At 37.4% G+C, this 19526-nt stretch overlaps 1 protein-coding gene across 1 annotated transcript in view; it reads right to left on the bottom strand.

Annotated features, from left to right (window-relative positions):
• Positions 1-19526, bottom strand: part of RSPO2 (R-spondin 2) — a 141895-nt gene that overhangs the window by 42539 nt on the left and 79830 nt on the right. The window contains exons 3-4 of the mRNA XM_029924006.1: positions 10163-10306; positions 7561-7749 (exon numbers count right to left, since the gene is read on the bottom strand). Coding sequence (XP_029779866.1) covers positions 7561-7749; positions 10163-10306 — 333 coding nt within the window. The remainder of the gene's footprint in view (positions 1-7560; positions 7750-10162; positions 10307-19526) is intronic.

The following is a 19526-nucleotide window of genomic DNA, read 5'->3' on the forward strand; positions in this document are numbered from 1 at the left end:
GTTTTCTGTAATAATTATCATTAATTTCCTTAATTCCATGATACAATTCCCTCCCCTTCCATACACAGGCACACACTATCATGTGCCTGAAATTGGAATGAGTACTCATGTTTATGTAGATAGATGTGTATATATATGTATACATTCACATACACACATATGCATATATGTGTATATAAGATTATGTACAGGTTATGTGAATATACACATATGTGCATATACACATATATGTACGCTAATTTTTCCCTTCAAGAGCTATTAAATTGATATTGCATTTTATAATTAGTTATTTATTTGAAATTAAGATAGAAAAACCCATATCTACCTTTCCCCTTTGCCTTGGGTAGGAAACCCAACGTCAAATTTTGACTCATTTATTATTTCAACCAACACGTATTCATGTAGTCTTTTTTTAATCGGTCTTGGGTGTTTGTTAGAAGATTGTCCTAGTTCTAATGTTTAAATTTTGTCTTCTTTTAGGATGTTATTAAATCTCTTTTTACATTAACTTATTATTAAATCATTAGACTAATGGACATAAGGGCATAACATCAATCGTTCAATGTCTCTTGACTAGATAAGTTCAAATATTTTACTCCTCGTTTCCAAAGTCCTCAAAATAGAAGAAAATAATACTGACACACAGAAATAGTAGGTCCAAGTATTACATAAACAAGTCAATAGTAAAGCAAAACCTACTGCCTTTCCATGTTTAGTTTAAATAAATGGTAATAACTTCTGCCATGGAAGCTTTTTGCCCCACTCTAGTGCACAGAATAATGGCATCATCTTAACCACTTCTGTATGATGACAACATGAGTCATGCTGAGATTTTAGTAAAACTCCGTCATTATTTCCATTAAGTGTTTTCTTTCTGCCTCCTGACCCTGGGCGATATCCACAACAACAGCTCTAGGTCAGTCCAGTAGCTAGATATGCATTTACAGGAAATCTCAGTGAGCAAACTGCCTGCACCATTTTTATCAACATCATTTAAAGATCCTCGAGGGGTGTCTGATGAGGAAAATAAGTTGTTCTAAGAAACCATGAGGGGATTTAAACTTCAGGCTTTCTTATCTCCTAAAGAAGGAAAAAAACAAGCCTCTTAGAAAGGGGGAAAATTTAACACTGACACCATGTGTGTCCTATTAAAGTTGTTTTTATGTTAGAGTGTTGTAAAAATTGCTTTATATATTTTACATTAAGATCAGAGTAGCTTACTGCTGTGTAGGACAAAGGCCCCTTCGAATTTTCCTGTCTTGCCTTGTTGCACATAGAACATCAGGCCTTTGGTGACATGTGTAGTTGAGAAATCCTTTTTACAAGTGCCCATAAAAGAGACTAGTACATGTTGCTCCTCACTGTAATTAAACGAGGGAGAGATCCCAGATGGGATGCTATAGAGAGTGGCACAAAGGTGGGACTTCTTGCACTCACTCACTCCCTGGGCCCCTCGAGCAGGCAAGGCTGGCACCAAGTCAGGCTCAGAACGAAACTGGCAGCAGAGCTGGCCTTCTAGCTTTTTTCTCAGACTCCATGTTATCGGTGCTTTGCACACCCTTCAACTTTTAGGTCTGTGTCCAAGACCTTACTTAGCTTTGCCCTCTCGAGTTTTCATCATTCCCAAAGCATGCCACATTAGAGCCCACTTCTCTGTTCCCCCGCAGCCTTAGACACTTACCATCGGAAATGTGACAATTAGCAGGTCTCAAAGAAATCACTGCTAAAACATAAAAACCTATTCAATTTTCAGGAAACAAAGGGAAGGAAATAAAGAGGGAGGGGTCATGTCACAGCATGCTGCCTAAAGACTCATTGTTCAGACCACCGATGCAGGAATTTTGGATAGCTACTAAGAGAAATGCAGAAGTGTTTAAAGACAGAGATACCTTTGTTAAATGTCAATTTTGTATAATAATTATACATTAACATTTAAAAGGTTGCAGCTGTGCCAGTTTATAATCTCTATAGAATATTACACAGGGCGCCTGGGTGGCTCAGTCAGTTAAGCAGCCAGCTTCTGCTCAGGTCATGATCTCACAAGTTCGTGGGTTAGAGCCTTGCGCCGGGCTCTGTGCTGACAGCTCAGAGCCTGGAGCCTGCTTCAGATTCTGTGTCTCCCTCTCTCTCTGTCCCTCCCCTGCTCACGCTCTCTCTGCCTCTCAAAAATAAATTTAAAAAAAACATAAAAAATGTTTAAAAAGATTATTACAATTAGCTGCCATGTATCCAGAATACCAGGGAAAGAGTACAATATGCCTAATTTAAAGTGACTAACGCAAATCACTGATCTTAAATATGGAAAGGTATTTAGCATAGCAAACATAGAGGTAACCAGAAATCTCTCTTCTTTATATCATAAATTCAGTACCTGCATTCCTGACAACTACGAAAGTTTCAGAGGAAAAGGTTTTTCTCTTCTCCTCTCTCCTCCGAACTATGCTTGAGGTTGGCATGTATAAAACAGACCACATAAATGGCAACTCAAATGTAAACAAAATGTAGAAAAATAAATAACCTATGTCTAAAGCGTATTTTCTTGACCCTATCCTACTGCAAATGTGCTTATTTCCTGCTTTTAGTTTAATCCATCACACTCCACAATCATCTCTAGTTCGATTACCTACTACCTACGGCACATGTTGCTGTCAGCTTATATACAGAAAACAACGATTAGGGAGGTCTTGTTACTGTTGCCTTTTAAAAAGTAGATGTTTGCAGAGATTAAGTTTCTGAGTTGCTAAATACTATTTTCTTTTGTTTCCTATCAAGTTAAAAGCCACTTAAAAAAAGATGAAGGTCAATTAATGTGTCATAAGAGGAATGAGTTATTTTCAAATTGGGATAGTATATAGCAGCTACTTTTAAAGGTTAGCACAGTTCTGAGAAAATATGATGAGGGCTTTAAAAATGCATCATAATGTTCACTCTGCACAGTGAATGGAGGCAGCCACAAGTCAAAGAGACAGAAAGCTCTAAGTGTCTGTCAAAGCCACGCCTAAATTACTTTATCAAGTCTGACTTTTTGGGTCAGAAAGTGCAAAGCCATGCTGGGTACAGAGCCTGATGTGGGGGTGGGACTCAGATCCCCAGACCTTCACCCTGAAATCCAGGAGGCCCAGGCGAGTGCTGAGCCTGGCTCAACACAAGGCAGCCTTAGAAGCTGGCCTCAAGGGTAACTCAAACATACTAAGATAGAATAATCTGGAAGTCACACATTTGCCCCCCACAAACTGAGGACCAATGACATTAAAATTAAAGAAGAGGGTCTTTCTTTGTAGGGGTGGCTAATCAAAGCAAAACCAGTGGTTCAGTACTTGGGCATTTATGAAATGACTCTTGGGGTGTACTTTACTATTTCAAGCTGGAAGATATTGGGAGGGTAATGGCATGGTGGCAGTTTTTTTAAAGTATTTGTAGAGCAAAACTAAGAGGATATGTTGGGGTTGTGGGAGAAATAGTTTAAAGTTGGCTTTTTTGATAGACAACCATAGCTTTATCTTTGATTTTTATTGTAAGGAACAAGGAAAGCTTGGGTTTCCCAAGCAGCAAGACATTCGTCCTAGCCCTGGCCCTACCATTAGAAACTTGCCATGTATCACTGGGGACCAGTCAGAACCTCTCTGGATTGCAGTTCCTTCCTCTTCCCCACTATAGTGTGAGAGAATCAAGGACATTCACAGCCATTGTGTCAATAGCTAAAAAGAGCCTTCCTTAGCTCTTCAGAAAGTCTTCTTCATTCAGATCTCTGATCAAATGTTACTCCCTCAATTTCCCTGAATACCCTATATAAAATAATACACCCCTATCCTCAATCTTTCTCTAGTTCATTATCCTGCTTTGTGTTTCTTGCTGGCTTCCATCTCCATGTGAAATTACGCATTCATCCACTTACTTCTTGATTGCCATGATTCCCACTAGAAAAAGTTCTGTAAGGACTCTGAGCAATATCATGCCTAGACAAGTGGTTGATACATAGCAGTGCTCAATAATACCTGATATAACGTTAGTTGTCATGGGACCTTACAAAATAACAAGGAGTGCCATACATATGGGACAGATTATCTCAGGTTGAGGTTATGTTGGTCAATTCTGAAGATAACAGTCACCCAAGTAACAGCTTCTCCTGTACAAGAACATCTTTCAACTCCAAACCTTAGCACCATATTCTATTCTTCCATTTGTTATTTAAATATATAAGAGCATGTTTATATTTTTCTACTAACGTATTACCTAATGCATATGGGTGAGATTTGAAATCCCTTTCATTTGAAGTTCCAGGCTATATATTAATAGAATAAACTAGTCCCGACAGAATGGAGCAAGAAAAGTGAAGTCAGGTATCTGTAATGAGTAGGTTCTTCATTTCTAAGTAGACCTTTCTTTTTTGTGCTTGTTTCCTACACTCATTCTTTTCTTACTCTCTGTTTACCTCTTTATATCATGGTCTTTTACGATCCCCTCTTTTCCTTCTCCAGCTTCCTGCTATCTTTGCTAAACCACAGGTCATATGCAGATTTAGAGTCTCACTTAGTCTTGGATGGTTGACTACCCATGAAGAGGCAGAGAAGGATAAGAATCTGCCAGATGTGAAAGGGCTTGGCAAGTGCGCACCAAAGCTACTAGAAGAGTGTTCAGTCCTTTGGGTGTAAACAACGCTCTTGGACTCACATGACAACACAGAACTTGCCTGTACCCGTTGGCGATTCATCTTAGAATCATTGGATTTTAGATCTGGACTGGATCTTAGAAACTGCCCACCCCAATGCCTTCAATTTACAAATGAGGAAATAGAGGCCAAGAGAGGTTAAGTGACTTGCTAAGGGTCGCCGAGTTAATGAGTTGACAGGGTGCAGAGACCCAGATCCCGTGATCACCAGACCAGAATCCCAAAGACTGAGTGTCAGAAAAGCTCAAAAAACAGCTAATCAGAAAGAGAAGTTGAGGGATGAATATGGAATAACTTAAAGGGTAAATCAATCCATGACTTAAGATATTTCTAGATATCCTTTCTTTTTTAAGAAAGGCAAATAAGCATGCAATAATTAAGAAAAATTAGACTAAAATATTACACTGTTTTTTTTATCTTCTGTCCATTTATGTTCTCATTTCTAATAGATCTCAGTGTAGTATTTTATACACTTAGTGACTATTCCATTTTGCTGACCTCTCTAACTTCTGCCTTCCAGTAATCAAAAGCAGCTGATTTTAATGTGCCAGTGCTTTAGTGTGAAAGAGGTTAAGGCTGTGTTTGTGCGCAATCAGGTTAAGATTGGCTCCAACAGGAGAGAAATCCATACATATGTTGAAAAGATCTGAAAAATGCCTGTATTCCCAACCTGATTACGACTTACATTTTTGCATGGTTTGTCAAAGCAGATCACTGAAATCAAGTCAAGATGTAAAATGGGATAAAGTGGTTTTCTTCTCCATTCTTCCATTAATGACCATGACCTACTGAAAAAAAAGGAACTTTTCCCTCTCTCACCTGAGGCAAGGTGGGTCACTTCACTGGAAGTTATGCCAATTTTTATCAATTGGAGCTCAAGTTCCAAAATTAATTTCCTACTTTGCATTTCCTACATTTGTAAATAGAATCTTTTTATTGGAGAGTAACCTTGAATTTCTATCAGCAGCTCTATTTTTAGTTCTTTTTATGAGACACTAAACAGTAAAACAAATTCTAATACAACTTTTCAAACCTAACTTTAAAGGTTAGATAAAAATTGAATTTATCAAACCAAAAATGTAGATGCAGGGGTTAGAGTGATAGCTGCTCTCTCCTAAAAAAATAATACTTGGTGCAACCTAAATTGGAATTAAATCTGAGTTCATTACTGGTTCACTAGTCAAAAAGAGATTATTAGCAGATGATACATTGATGTTTGTTTTGACATAATTTCAGCTACTGACAGTGTCAGGTTATATTCTATTTAGTATTGCTGGAAGCAAAAAATATAAAAACGCAATAAATGGTAGAGGTTAACAATGTAGCTGTTATCTACAAAATTCTCAAGCCAGACCAGGGCTAGGTCAAAATCATTTCAGAGGGGAGGGGAATGTGCCGGTTCCTGTTACACATAAGCATGTTTGTTATAGGAGCATTTTCAGGTTAATTTTTGCTATTAACGTAAACCACAATTGGGGAACCATGTTGCTGCAAGAGGATGGTGGGGGGTAGTTACATAAACAATATACAACAAAGAAAGTCTTTATTTCCAATACCTGAATACATCGGGTTTGTTTTTAGGCACAAGGTTGCAGGTTAAATGCTCTCAGCTATCCAAGAAGTGGCTTATTAGTTTTGTAAGAAAATATTTTCTTTTATTTTGACTGAAAAATACTCAGTTGAACTGAACAAAACCATCCTTGTTAGTGAAAAGCAGACCAAAAAAACTTTGTTTCGAAGCCCCAGCAAAGGAAAGCAAAACTAATTCAAGAGGAAAATCTGCCTTCCTAATAGTAGCTTCTGAATCTGGATCTAATAGTTCTCAAAAGCCAACTGGAGTCTTCAAGTCTTATAGTTTTGTCTTCCTCCATGGATCACAGACCTCTCTATGAGGAAGGATAATAGGAATATAAATCCATTTAAGCAGATATATATTCTCTTTCTGAGCTATAGCCACGGGGCTGAAAAGCTATGTACCAATAGCAAGAATGAAGACAAACAAACGTTTTGATTATTTTCAAGGACAGTTTTCCAAACACAACTTTTTTTTTTTTTTTTTTTGGCTTTTCTATTTTGTGCACTAGAAAAATCCCCACTTCATCTCTGGCAATATAACATCCGCTGGTGATAAAATAAACAGTAACAAGCGATTGTGCTTTAAGAACCACAGTGACATCACTAAAAACTGCATTTCAGCGTACGGACCCCGCTTCAGCCAGCACCTGAGCTGTGTACGCTTCTCCTAATTTGTAAATGGGCCTAATCCTGTTATTACAGAATAATTACTGCAAATCAGCACAATTACTACAAAGACATGAATAAACACACACATACCAGTAGCTGTTTTCTACAAATTATTATCCAAACAAAACGAACTGGCTAATTGTGGTAACATTAAGACAACATTTATTCTTCCCAGTGTTTGGACAAGTTTATTTTAAGTTGTCATCTTCAACTAGTAATGATGCAGATGATCGTACAGATTTTGTAAACCCTCCTAATCTAAACTCTTCTCAACTGAAAGTTGGCCACTTCCCTCAGAGCTACATCTGCCAAGGCCTGCTTTCATCAGAACCTGCTTTTATGACACATCAGCAACACACACACACACACACACACACACACACACACACACACACACACACACACTTTATAGAACTCTCATTTTAGAAAGCTCATTGCCATGCACTCTTCCAAATCATTTTCAAGCTATCATGAAAGTGAAATATTTACTTTATATTCTTCACAATTCAAGCATTTGTCTCTTATTGAGTACAGTGTAGCTGTGACCTTGTCACCGGGGATATTATTAGGGCAGGGAGGGAGGATGATTAGGGAGGAGGAGAGGTCAGAAAGCACAGAGCCCACCGTCATTAATTCTCTAAACTCACCTCCTGGGCAGTGCCTCATGGCCATCTTACATCTCCTGGATTCAGCAATGGTTGGACAGGGTATTGTGTCCTTTGCTGGCTTTTTAACAATCTGTCGTGTTCTGGTTTCCAGACCCCATTTAAATCCACATGTGCGATTGTTTCTGCTACAAGTTCCCCATTCACTCCAATGACCAACTTCACATCCGTCTAATGAAGAAAAAAGAAAAAAAAATACAAACATAGCTAACAATTTGGTGTCCATTTGCTCCACTGTCAAACACTTTATATAGCTGTGTTTCTCCACACCCCCTTCAGATAAATTAAGTTTTACACCCCACAAAGACCTGTATTCCCCTTTCAGACACTTTAATATTTTGGACCATAGGGTTAATTTCATCTACATCAAGGATCTGTCACATAAGTAATTTCAAAAGTATTACTTTGTATTTGTCTTAGTTCATTTTTTAAAGGAATGCCACTGGTCCATTCTAAAGAAACTGAAACATCTAGTCTTTAAAAGATTCAATAGCTAGAGGCGCCTAGGTGGCTCGGTCAGTTGAGTGTCTGACTTCCACTCAGGTCATGATCTCACAGTTCAGGGGTTTAAGCCCCGCATAGGGCTCTGTGCTGACAGCCCAGAGCCTGGAACCTGTTTTAGATTCTGTGTCCCCTTTTCTCTCTGCCCTGTCCTTCATGCTCTGTCTCTGCCTCAAAAATAAATAAAATTTTAAAAAAATTTTTTAAAGATTCAGTAGCTAAAACCAACAGAAAAACTCCTCTTTTCAAATTATAACAGAAGACAAAATTTTACAGGTTAATTCTGAATGACCCCACGGCAGTTCATAAGTGTGTTAGTTTTAATGTGGAAGTCAGCACTCAGTGAAAAGAACACGGAGTTTGTTTTTGCATCCTCTGATTATCAAAATTCCTTTAATAGGTGTCTAGAAACCACTGTCTGTATCTCTTATTCGCTAAATTGGTGTTCTTTATCACTCTAAGCGAGTATGGTCAGATATTTGAAAATAAAGGTTTTTATGTAAAAGCTTTTAGTATCTCCTTTGTAAATTCATATAGTGGAGACATAGGCTACCCTCCAAACAGCTGGGGTGGGGAATAAAAGGATAAAAATATGCAAAGTTAAACCTCCTTGCCAAGTTCACTATGCAAAAGCCCCTTTGCGCTAGCAGATGAGGACTAAGACCCTGAGTCCACACACGATATTTTGGCATTTCAGATCTCAGCAGGCATAGTGGTTATGCTTAGGTTTTTCAAAGCTATTTAAGAGTTTTTATTCAGAGAAGTACATAGGGCTCTATTTGTAATTTTTTTATATTTAAGGATTTCATAAAGTTTCCCCTGAACATTTGTAATGGATGCGGGTCTTGCCTTCCAAGAGCAAGTTCAACATTCTGAATATTCTCTTCTGATGACTTTTTTTTTTCTTTTAATAGGGTGTCACCTGTATGAACATATTAACCCACACATAAACAGGACAATAAGCCTCATTTTCTCAAAACCCTGTCATTTGAATGTGTTCTCTGCAAATCTTCAAACAGATCATTACAGACTATTTCAAAAACATTTCTGCAGAAAAACAAGTTCTCATTTTTTAAGTCTCCATTTTAAGGGGATGGAAAGTCTCATTTAACATACAAATCTGCTATAAATCCTATCACCTGTATAACATATCAAAATGCGAGGTAGGGGGTTGTGGTGGTGATGCTGTTTCACCTGGAGATTAGATTCATTAGATTAGGCGTTCATCACACTGTAGGTACTCACAGATCTTTACATTCTAACCAGTTGCATGAAAATACCGAAGTGTTTTTCAAACACTCAAAAAGTGTAACATTTTTTAAATGTGAACTAATTATTATTCATGAACAGTTATATTAAATTATATATTCTAGATATCTAAATTGAGTAAAAAGTTAACATTATTTATATACACTTTCCACTTGCAGCAAAATAATCAACAAAACATTTTGCACAAAATTTTTCTTTTCAGCTTTTTAAATGGCTAAACAGGAAGCTCCATAATTAAGACCCATTAAAAAGTGGGGTGCCTGGGTGGTGCGGTTGGTTAAGTGTCTACCTTCAGCTCAGGTCATGATCTCACGGTTCGTGAGTTTAAGCCCCCCATCGGGCTCTGTGCTGACAGTTTAGAGCCTGGAGCCTATTTCAGATTCTGTGTCTCCCTCTCTCTCTGCCCTTCCCCCATTCATGCTCTGTCTCTGTCTCTCAAAAATAAAAAGTAAAAAAAAATTTAAAGAAGATACATTGAAAATGATAGAGTATTCCACAGTACTGCTGGAGATTTTGCTTTTAGAACTTCTAATATATGTATATGTTACAGATGATAAAAACTCACCACCATTTAAATAGTTGAACCTAGCCAATGTATGACTAGCAAATTTTGTAATAAGATTTAATATGACTCTACCAATGTCATGATGCCTAAAAAAATTCAGCAAGGCAGCAAAAAACTTAAATTTTCAGTTCTCATTAACAAGAGAACCAATTTGTTTTTAGTTGAATATATCCAGCATGCATAATTTTTTCAAGGAACAGGTGTTAAAATAAAAGTTGACATTTGAAAGTTACATGAAAAACTACTCACCCACACATTCCATGGTTTCATCTAATGGTGCAAAACCATCTGGACATTCATCAAAGCAACGGCCTCTATGCAAATAAAAGCCGACTTTGCACTTGGTACAAAAGTCTTTGCTAAAGCAAGAATCACAGTTTTCTATTCTGCATCCTAAAAAACAATTTTAAAGAGAAAAAGACACTTTCAGTCAAAGACATTTACTTGTTTTGCACATAAAACTCACAAATTTACCGGTTAGCTCAATCGAAATTCTAGTGGTCAGAAAAATATGTGTTCAACTCATTTGTTTCCTAATGCCATCTCATTCTAAATCACTCCCACCTCTTCCAACAGCTCACCACATCAATAGGCTAAGAGAAAATTCCAGCCTAGGGCCCTAGGCAGCATAAGACCCTTCAGAAAATTTTGCAACTCAAAATGAGATTAAAACAAAGGATTAAAAAGAAAAAGAAAACACGCCCACTACAAATTACATTGCTGCTGGGATTGAAATCTGCTCTGCTCTTCAAAAGACCTACAATGAAAAACACAATGGGAATACTCTAATCAGTATCTTCTGTTTTGGGGATAGTACATTAAAGTTCTCTTTAATCCTAGTCCATGCTGACATTTACTTTCAGCAGAAGGTGTCTTAACTTGGAGGGGTAGTCTGAAAACAGAAAATGTGCCAGAGTTTACATGCATTTCCATTTAATCTTTATAATAATCCTATTAGGTGAGCAGTAGTATCCCTAGTTTGCAAAAAAGGAACTTGAGATGAAGAGAGAGTCACACAGCTAATAGTGGCTGAATTGGTTCTGAAAGGCCCCCAAAATGATTGCCTCCTAAATCTGTATTCTTTTCTCTATAACGTGCTAACAGAATGTCACTAGGAACAGTTTGTTAAAAAGAAGTGCTTTTAAGTCTGCTATTTCTGGGTTTGAATCCTAAATCTCCTCTTAGCAGCTCTCTGACTCTGGGCAAATAACTACAGAGCTCTGAGTGTCTATTTTCTTCTGTATAAAACAGGGACATAACTGACTTTACAAGACTATTATTGTAGAGATTTGTAATAGTATATGCAAATCAACTGGCTCATAATAGGCAGTCTGCACATAGAAGCAACAAATTGGAAACGTTTATTTTTTCCACTAAACTACACACATTACAACAAAGTGTAAAAAGAACTAGTTTATAGACTAGTATTCTAGGTCTGATTCCCTGGTAGACCAGTAACATCTGGACTGGAGATAATTGGCTTACACAGGTGAACATAAAGATACTCTACTCTTCCAGTAGAGGAAAGAAAAGAAAGCTGGAAGACTGGGTAATTGAAAGCTCAAGTTTTCAACAGATTGTATAGTGCATTACATGTAAGAGATTTAATTGACAGCAATTGACAACCTCTAGGAAAACTCCATGGCATTACTTTTATTCATTTAACAAGCCTCGGAATGCCACTACTGTATTTGGTCCTTTAATAAATCAGAAAAGCTACAAAATGCATAGCTGCTACAAGAGATAATGAAATAGAATATAGAACCCAAACAGGACATCATCAAATATTAAAATTTTGAAAATTTAAAAAATAAAGCGAGAAACAGAATTTAAAGACTAAAAAATATTTTTGTTGAAAAAAACTACATTTTAAATAATGACAGTTTCCAGACCCATAAAAAGTAAATAGCAATTTCCACCTTTCAATCTTGGGTCTAACAGTCTTCATTTATTAAATGACCACCATGAAGCAGCTAAGTTTCTAAAATGATTCAAACTTACAACTGGAAAACTAACTATGTGTGGGTTAGAAGTCCCTAGTCAAATTATACTCTTGCTCTTTTGTGGAGGTTAGTGGGTAAAGAAGAGTTCATCACCCCATAAAATATGCATTTGTAATCTTAAATGCTGTGACCTATATTTTAATAAAACTGTGGTCTATAGCTGGTCAGTTGCCTCTTCATCATGACCAAAATACATGGTGTCCACAAATTGATTGTCTTGCTTTCTCAAAAAAAGCAGCCCTTCCTATTAGCTGAATTATTTTTCAAAAAATGATAAACATTCAAGAGGATAAAACAGAACTAAAGGGTGAAGAGAACAAAGCATTTATATTAAGAAGAGAAAAGAGAACTATGTACTTCATAAATCAGCTGTTATCTACAAGGTCTGACTGAGTTTTCTTTAAAACATGAATACGCCAATAAACTTTTTGGCCTAAAAGTTACAGGAATAAACATTTGGAAATAATTGTATAAGGTCCTCTGCTGACCTTTACTGTTACTTGTAGCTCCCTTTCCTCATTTCATTCCATGATTCTAATACCAGTTCACCAAATGTGGAATTTCTGAAACACCTATCATTCTCTGTAAAGTCCCTTAGGACTTCTCCAGGCATAAATGCTACTTAAAGGAAATCTTGATTATTTGTCCTCAAATTTAAGTAGAATAAATATCTGATGGATTCAAAGTGTAAACTACTACAACCATGAAAACACACGAGGTGAATTATATGCAATGACTGAGAAAAAGCTCTAAGACCTATCACTGAGTAACAGGACCAGCTGTAGGATACATGGAGCACAATGCAATAAGAAGGGGCACACGTGTGTGTGTTTGAATGACCTTAGAGAACTTGGGAAAGGGGTGGTGGAATTTTGAAATATGTTTAAAACTATATATTTCCAAATCCTCTGAATCTTTAATTTTCTAAATTTTTTTTTATCTGAGGGATAGGGAGAGGGAGAAGATCTTAAGCAGGCTCCTTGGGGGTTGGATCTCATAACTCTGGGATCATGACCTGAGCTGAAATCAAGAGTCAGATGCTCAACCAACTAAGCCACCCAGGAGCCCTGAATCATATGAACCTTTTATAATTATAATGTGTTTATGTATTAAAGGTAAAACAGAAAAAGTTATTTTAATTAACACGGTAACCTGCTTAAATTTACAGAAAATAACACTATATTAACATTCTGAAATAAATCATGTTGATTTTAACAGGCAAGAATGAATGAAGGACTATTATTCCATCCCCAATTTCTTTTCAGAGTTATTTGCATGAACTTACACCCTTTATATGATAATGTTGAACCACCTTAGCCTTCAAAATACACAGTTGTTTGACCATCTCTTATCAGTATCCTTTGTTTCCATATGTTTAATGGTATTTTTCCTTCATTCAAATCATTAGTGGGGGAATCTTGAAATTTGACCAGGCACTTAAAGGGAAGCTTGGGCTGGCATCAAGGCCTAACACCATCTGAAGCTCCGCTAACCGTCCTGGGTCTCGGGGACTCTGCAGCAACATAAAACCAATGCAGGCAGCCCACACACCCTCAGCAGCCTAAACTGACACAGCACATGGCATCGAACACCTTAGAACCAAAAGCTTTTCAAAGCAACTGTCTCAACCACCTACCCTGTCAATCTGCTTCTTAACATGAAACTCTTTTTCATCAGTTTCCAGTTCCATCCACAACCCCTGTCCCGTTCAGCCACTTCTCCCAGAACTAACTCTTCTGCTTTGGAGAAAACCACTATTCATAGGCCTTATGGTTCCAGGTTTCCCCTTCAGCCTGTATCCATTCTCCCAGGAATTTTTTCAGCCTGTGATCCTTAAATAAGTGGGACTCACATCAACCTTATTAATTCATTTATATAAAAGTAAAACATTCTCATTATTGATAAAAATTCAAAATAGGTGCAGAAGGTACAGAAATCCTCATATTTACCTGCATGGTAAAACAGGCCTGCTTTCCAGAAATAGCATTATATTAACAGTTCAGGAAAATTCTTATGTCAATTTTATAAATAAATGAGTTTTAAAATACCAATGAGATCATTCAGTGGAATGATCAACTTTAGAAAACTCTATACGGCTTAGGAAAACAGATACCAGAGTTTGCTAAACATGGGTCTCTATAAAAATCCACACTTTAAATCCTCGTTCAGAAATAAGACCCTAGTTCAGCCAACTAACATGCTTCTAAATTACAGTGCCTCCTCAAAAATGTAATCCAAGTGAGCACTGCCAATATTGGTTTAAGTAAAAATACTGTCCAAGTGAAACTGTGTCCAAATAGAATCTGATGGGGCTATCATTCGGCAAGGGGAACTTACTCTGGCCAAGAAACAAAAATAGGATAGGTAGCCCTCTCCTGTCCCTCCTCAGTATCCACACAGGCTCCGTTATCACATTTTTCAAATTGTACTGTAGTTCAGTTCAACAGTTCATTCCAAATATTCTCCAAAAGTGGAGCACATGCCAGGTATTGTACCAGACCCTGAGAATATAAAATTATAATACCCATTCCCCATCCTAGAGGTGCAAAAGCCAAAGCGGGGCATGAGGCACTCACAGAGCATTGTGACATAGCATGATAGATACCAAAAGCACACGCTGTGTACATTAGAAGCAGAAAAGACAGATCCATTTCTGTTCTGCCATTACAGTTTTTCTTTCAGTCTGTAAATTCTTTGTTTCGAACACAGTGCTGGACACATGGTGGAGTTTTAATGCTTGCCAAGTGAACGAACACAAGTGCCATTTAAAAACTCAATTCCTTTATATTTAAAAACTCATTTGAATGCTTAGTATGAGATTGCTTGCACATGCCCTGTAAATATCTATAATATAGAAAGAAAAGCCACGGGTGCTGGGAAGGACTGCAAATCTTATTAGAATAGTCCAACACCTGAAAACAATTATAATAGAGAATATGTGCATTAAGGTATGGCAGGTAATATATACCACAGAAGTTGGAACCTCAGCTGATCAGATCTTAGAGAGACAAAGAGTAGAGTCTAGACAAGTGTGACTCCATTCATAACCACACAACAGAAAACTCACATGGCACATGATAAGCCCAACGAAAAGTGGCTTGAATGAGCTGGAGATTAGAAGTGGAAGATGGTTACTTGAGTGTAAGTTGCTATAAGTGGGGAATTTCACTTACTGTTTCAAAAAAGGAAGCTATAAGTTACTTGTGCTTTGTGTGATTTCAAGTCTTTAAGTCCTAATTAAAATTAATAAAAATGAAGTTAGGCTCAAGATTAGGGCTTGGTCTAGTAGCAAGAGGTCTTGATAGATTCTGGAGCATGAGAGCAACATGACCAAGATGGCACCTGGTTTGTTCCCTGATTTCAACAGAAAGAAGTGCACAGGGGCACAGGTGGCTCAATCAGTTGGGTGTCAGATTCTTGATTTCAGCTCAGGTCATGATCTCATGGTGGTGGGATCAAACTCAGCAGTCCAGCTCTGTGCTTTCAAGGAGGCTGTTTAAGATTCTTTCTCCCTTTCCCTCTGCACTGCCTGCGCCCACATGCCCCCTTCTCTCTCAAAAAATAAAGAAAGAAAGAAAGAAAAGAAAAGAAAAGAGAAAAAGAAAAAGTACCAGAAGCCCGACATCATGATAGGGAGCTAGAGGCTCAGATGAGAAAGTAATGTTCCTGAATTTCAGGATCTTGGTTTACTAAAAGCAAAGATACAGAGGCCGGCAATGAGATAATAAGGTGATTACTTCTTCATATATACAAAGTGAGCAGGGAATGAATACTTTCAGGAAATTAAGTTTCCTGAAAGAAGGAAGAAAATGGAGGTCTGGAAAATCACCAAGAGGCTCAACACTAAGAGGTAATGTTTATGGGCAAGGGAGTTACAATGAATCAATACAATGACAAACTGGATGGAAGAGATGAAAAACTGAGAGAAACCGAAGACGCATAAGTCCTCCCTTCTACCTTTGGTATCCCAGCTCTCTCGGGGCTTTGGCACACCAGGAGAGGGAGTATGGTTTATCTTCTCACCAAAAGTCAGATGACAAGAACCATCTTTTAACTGAGTGTCTCAGAATGGCCATGATGATCAAGAGAATTAAAACCTTAAACGAAAAGCACAGAAAAATCAGCCTCTGTTAAACCCAACTGTGAGACTGTAGTTCTATATGTTGTAATTAATTACTGGAGAAAGGGAGGAAATCAGTGAGGTAAAGAGGACCTCCGACACACACAAATAAAACTTTTTAAGTTATTTCTTGATCATCAGGGCAGTCGGGGACAGCTGTCTTAGCGCACCATGACAATCTGACTGCTAACTCTTCACCTGCCCTTTATTGTCAAACCACCAGCATCTCCATTCAGAATGCAGATGGTGACACCCACCAGGGGGATCTCTCCTTTGGATCGCCGCTGTATTAAAGCCCATCAAGCTGGCCCCTGGGAGACTCTAGAATTTCTCCGCTGGGTATGTGCTAAAATTTTAGCAGAAATTCAAGGCAGAGGTTGTTCCAAAAGACATTCAAAATTAGAATTTACTAAGTTTTCACATGGAAAGTACTAAACTGCGTAACTGAATATGAAGTTTTTAAAAATTGTTTAAATATTTTTAGGCTTCTCTAACAACTTCAAATATGCCTGTTTAACATTCCTTCTCAAAACTTGCAATGGCTTAGTATTCCTAACTGAAGTGTTTATTCCCTATGTTACCAAGATCATGCATTTTTAAATATATACTATTGCAATAATCCTATTAGACTAGGAATTAGTCTAGACTAATGGAAACTATGACCTAAAATTTAAAATACATTTTTTGTAGTATGGCCTAGTTACACATAGCTCATTAGAAGCTTCATGATATTTCAACCTAAATAAATAAATAAAAGACAGACTCAGAGGTTTTAGGACTCAAGTTTTCATACTTACGACTGAACTATTTGAGTGGTGACAGAGAAAACCAGTACTACCACATTAAAAGAAGACCCAGGGAGTAAATCTGTGTAGAACCCATTGTAATGGGTTTACATTAAGATTGCCTTTATTAGTTAGGAGAATTAGCACAGGATGAAATTCAACTATGTCAAGTGCAGAACAAGAGACTTAGAACAGGAGCCAAAGGCAGGAAACAAGAACTATGTTGAGAATATCATGACCTTTCAAATAGTACAGTGGTTACCAGATCTGAGGTTAGAATCTTGGCTCATTTGCCATTATGTGACTGTGGGCAAGTTGGCAAAACTCTGCCTCAGTATCATCATCTATAAAAAGAGGTTAATATCAGTCCTATCTCAGAGTTTTTGAGACATTTCAGAAGCTTGATAAAGGAAAAGATTTCAGCACAGTATCTACAGTGTAATTAGTGATCAAAGAAATGTGAGCTCTCATGAGAGTAAAATTTTACCAAATAGGACAGTCCAAGATGGAAGATGAAAGGAAGAACAAACAAGATACTAGGATACTCCATTTGTAGTAGATATATAGATACATACATAGATGTAATCATTTAATTAGTCTTTATATATTTGCACTATTCAAATGAAAGACATTATCCTAAGACTAATACCTGTACTCAATATAATGGCTTTACCCTTCCTTTTTTCATTTTTATTTTTTTAACGTTTATTTACTTTTGAAAGAGAGAGAGAGAAAGAGCACGCGTGAGTGAGCACACCAGCAGGCGAGGGGCAAAGAGAGGGAAACACAGAATCGGAAGTAGGCTTCAAACTCTGAGCTGTCAGCAGAGAGCCCGATATGGGGCTCGAACTCAAGAACCATGAGATCATGACCTGAGCTGGAAATTGGACACTTAACCAACTGAGCCATCCAGGCACTCCATGTGGCTTTACTTTTCCTTAGGCCATGCAGCTAAAGAAACAGAACACAATCATTTGTTGGTTACTTACATGAGAAGTCATCTACTTAAACATTAGGAACCAGGATTTAGGAAAACTGATCTAAATGTAATTTTGACCTTAGAAGTAGGAGAAATTACATCCTCTCTTTGCTCAGCCCCTCCCCCCCCCCTTTCACCATCAGATAGGAGGGGAAAATACCAGACCAAACTATATCAGATGACTGTTTGGAACATCACATTTAAAATGAGAACAAACAGAACAGATGAAAGGTACCACATAAAATTGTATCTCTCCCTAGAGTTAAATTAGCCCACCCCAAATATTGCTGTCTTGTGTATCACAACATATTCAACAGATATTGCTGGAAAGGTGCAGGGCCCTTTAAGTAAAATGAAGATGTTCAATTTATGGAGTGCACTAAAGGTGGTTTATCATGACCATTGAGGCAGACACCACAAGGGTCATAAAATTCTAGCCTTGTTTGTAACTTTAGTCAAATTTTAATTAGGTAGGGTTCATGGAAATTTTATGTTGTTTTTCAGATATCTATAGAGTTTTATCTTGTATGCCAAAAGTGTCTTCTCTTTTAACTTTAGAGGATACATATGCTATCAAAAGTATTTTTTTCTCCTGACTCATTTTAAAGTGTTACAATAGTTCATTACAAAAAAGAAAATACCCAAAACCTTGGGGTGCCTGAGTGGCTCAGTCAGTTAAGTATCAGACTCTTTAGACTCAGGTCATCAACTATGGGTTCCTGAGATCAAACCCCATGTCAAGCTCTGTCCTGACCGCATGGCATCTGCTTGGGATTCTCTCTCTCTCTCTCTGCCCCTCCCCCATTCATGCTCACTAATATAGAAATAAATTTTAAAAAATAAATATCCAAAACTCAAATTGGGAAATATGTTGGTAGATACACTCTAATATTAGGATGTTTAAGTATGTCTGGCCCACCCACACACAAAAAAATCTGAAGAAACACTGATGTTTGTGTAAAATCATGCAATCTAACAATAAGGAACTATAAAAATGTTGGCTTGGGGCACCTGGGTGGCTCAGTTGATTAAGTGTCCGACTTTGGCTCAGGTCATGATCTTGCAGTTCGTGGGTTCGAGCCCCATATCGGACTCTGTGCTGACAGCTCAGAGCCTGGAGCCTGCTTTGGATTCTGTGTCCCCTCCCCTGCTCATGCTCTGTTTCTACCTCAATAATAAATAAAAACATAATAAAAAAATTTTTTTAAATGTTGGCTTCGTTTCCTGTATATTCAAGTGATGCATATTTGAAGTCATTCTCAAAATAACTGAAATTAAAACTTGAACACATTTACTGGGAATACAAAAGCAGGTGTTTAAAGGGACTTCTTTCCTATTTAAAGCAAATGAGAGGGGAGGACAGCATCTCAAAATAGGGAAGGAATATGGTAAGAACGAAAAAGTTTTAAACATCAGAAAGCAACTTCACTTCTCTTATCAGATTTTATTTTCCTACCAAATCTCTCATCTTGATTACTCCTTGTGCTTTTCTTTCTTTTTATTTTTTTCGGTAACTAGTCAACTTTCATATTAAGATGGAACCAGAAAAGTTTAATAAACTTCAGACCTGAGACTTAGTTGAATTTTTCCAAATGTTGGAAAATACACCTCTCCCCACCCAACTAAACAGTAAAGTATATGGAAACTAACATAGGTCTTACTCTTTACTCAATCCTCATCCAAGGAAAACAAGAATCTCTTAATCCCTTCACACTCCAAATAGGCT

This window comes from Suricata suricatta, chromosome 15 (genome assembly GCF_006229205.1).
Source record: "Suricata suricatta isolate VVHF042 chromosome 15, meerkat_22Aug2017_6uvM2_HiC, whole genome shotgun sequence".
Taxonomy (NCBI): Eukaryota; Metazoa; Chordata; class Mammalia; order Carnivora; family Herpestidae; genus Suricata; species Suricata suricatta.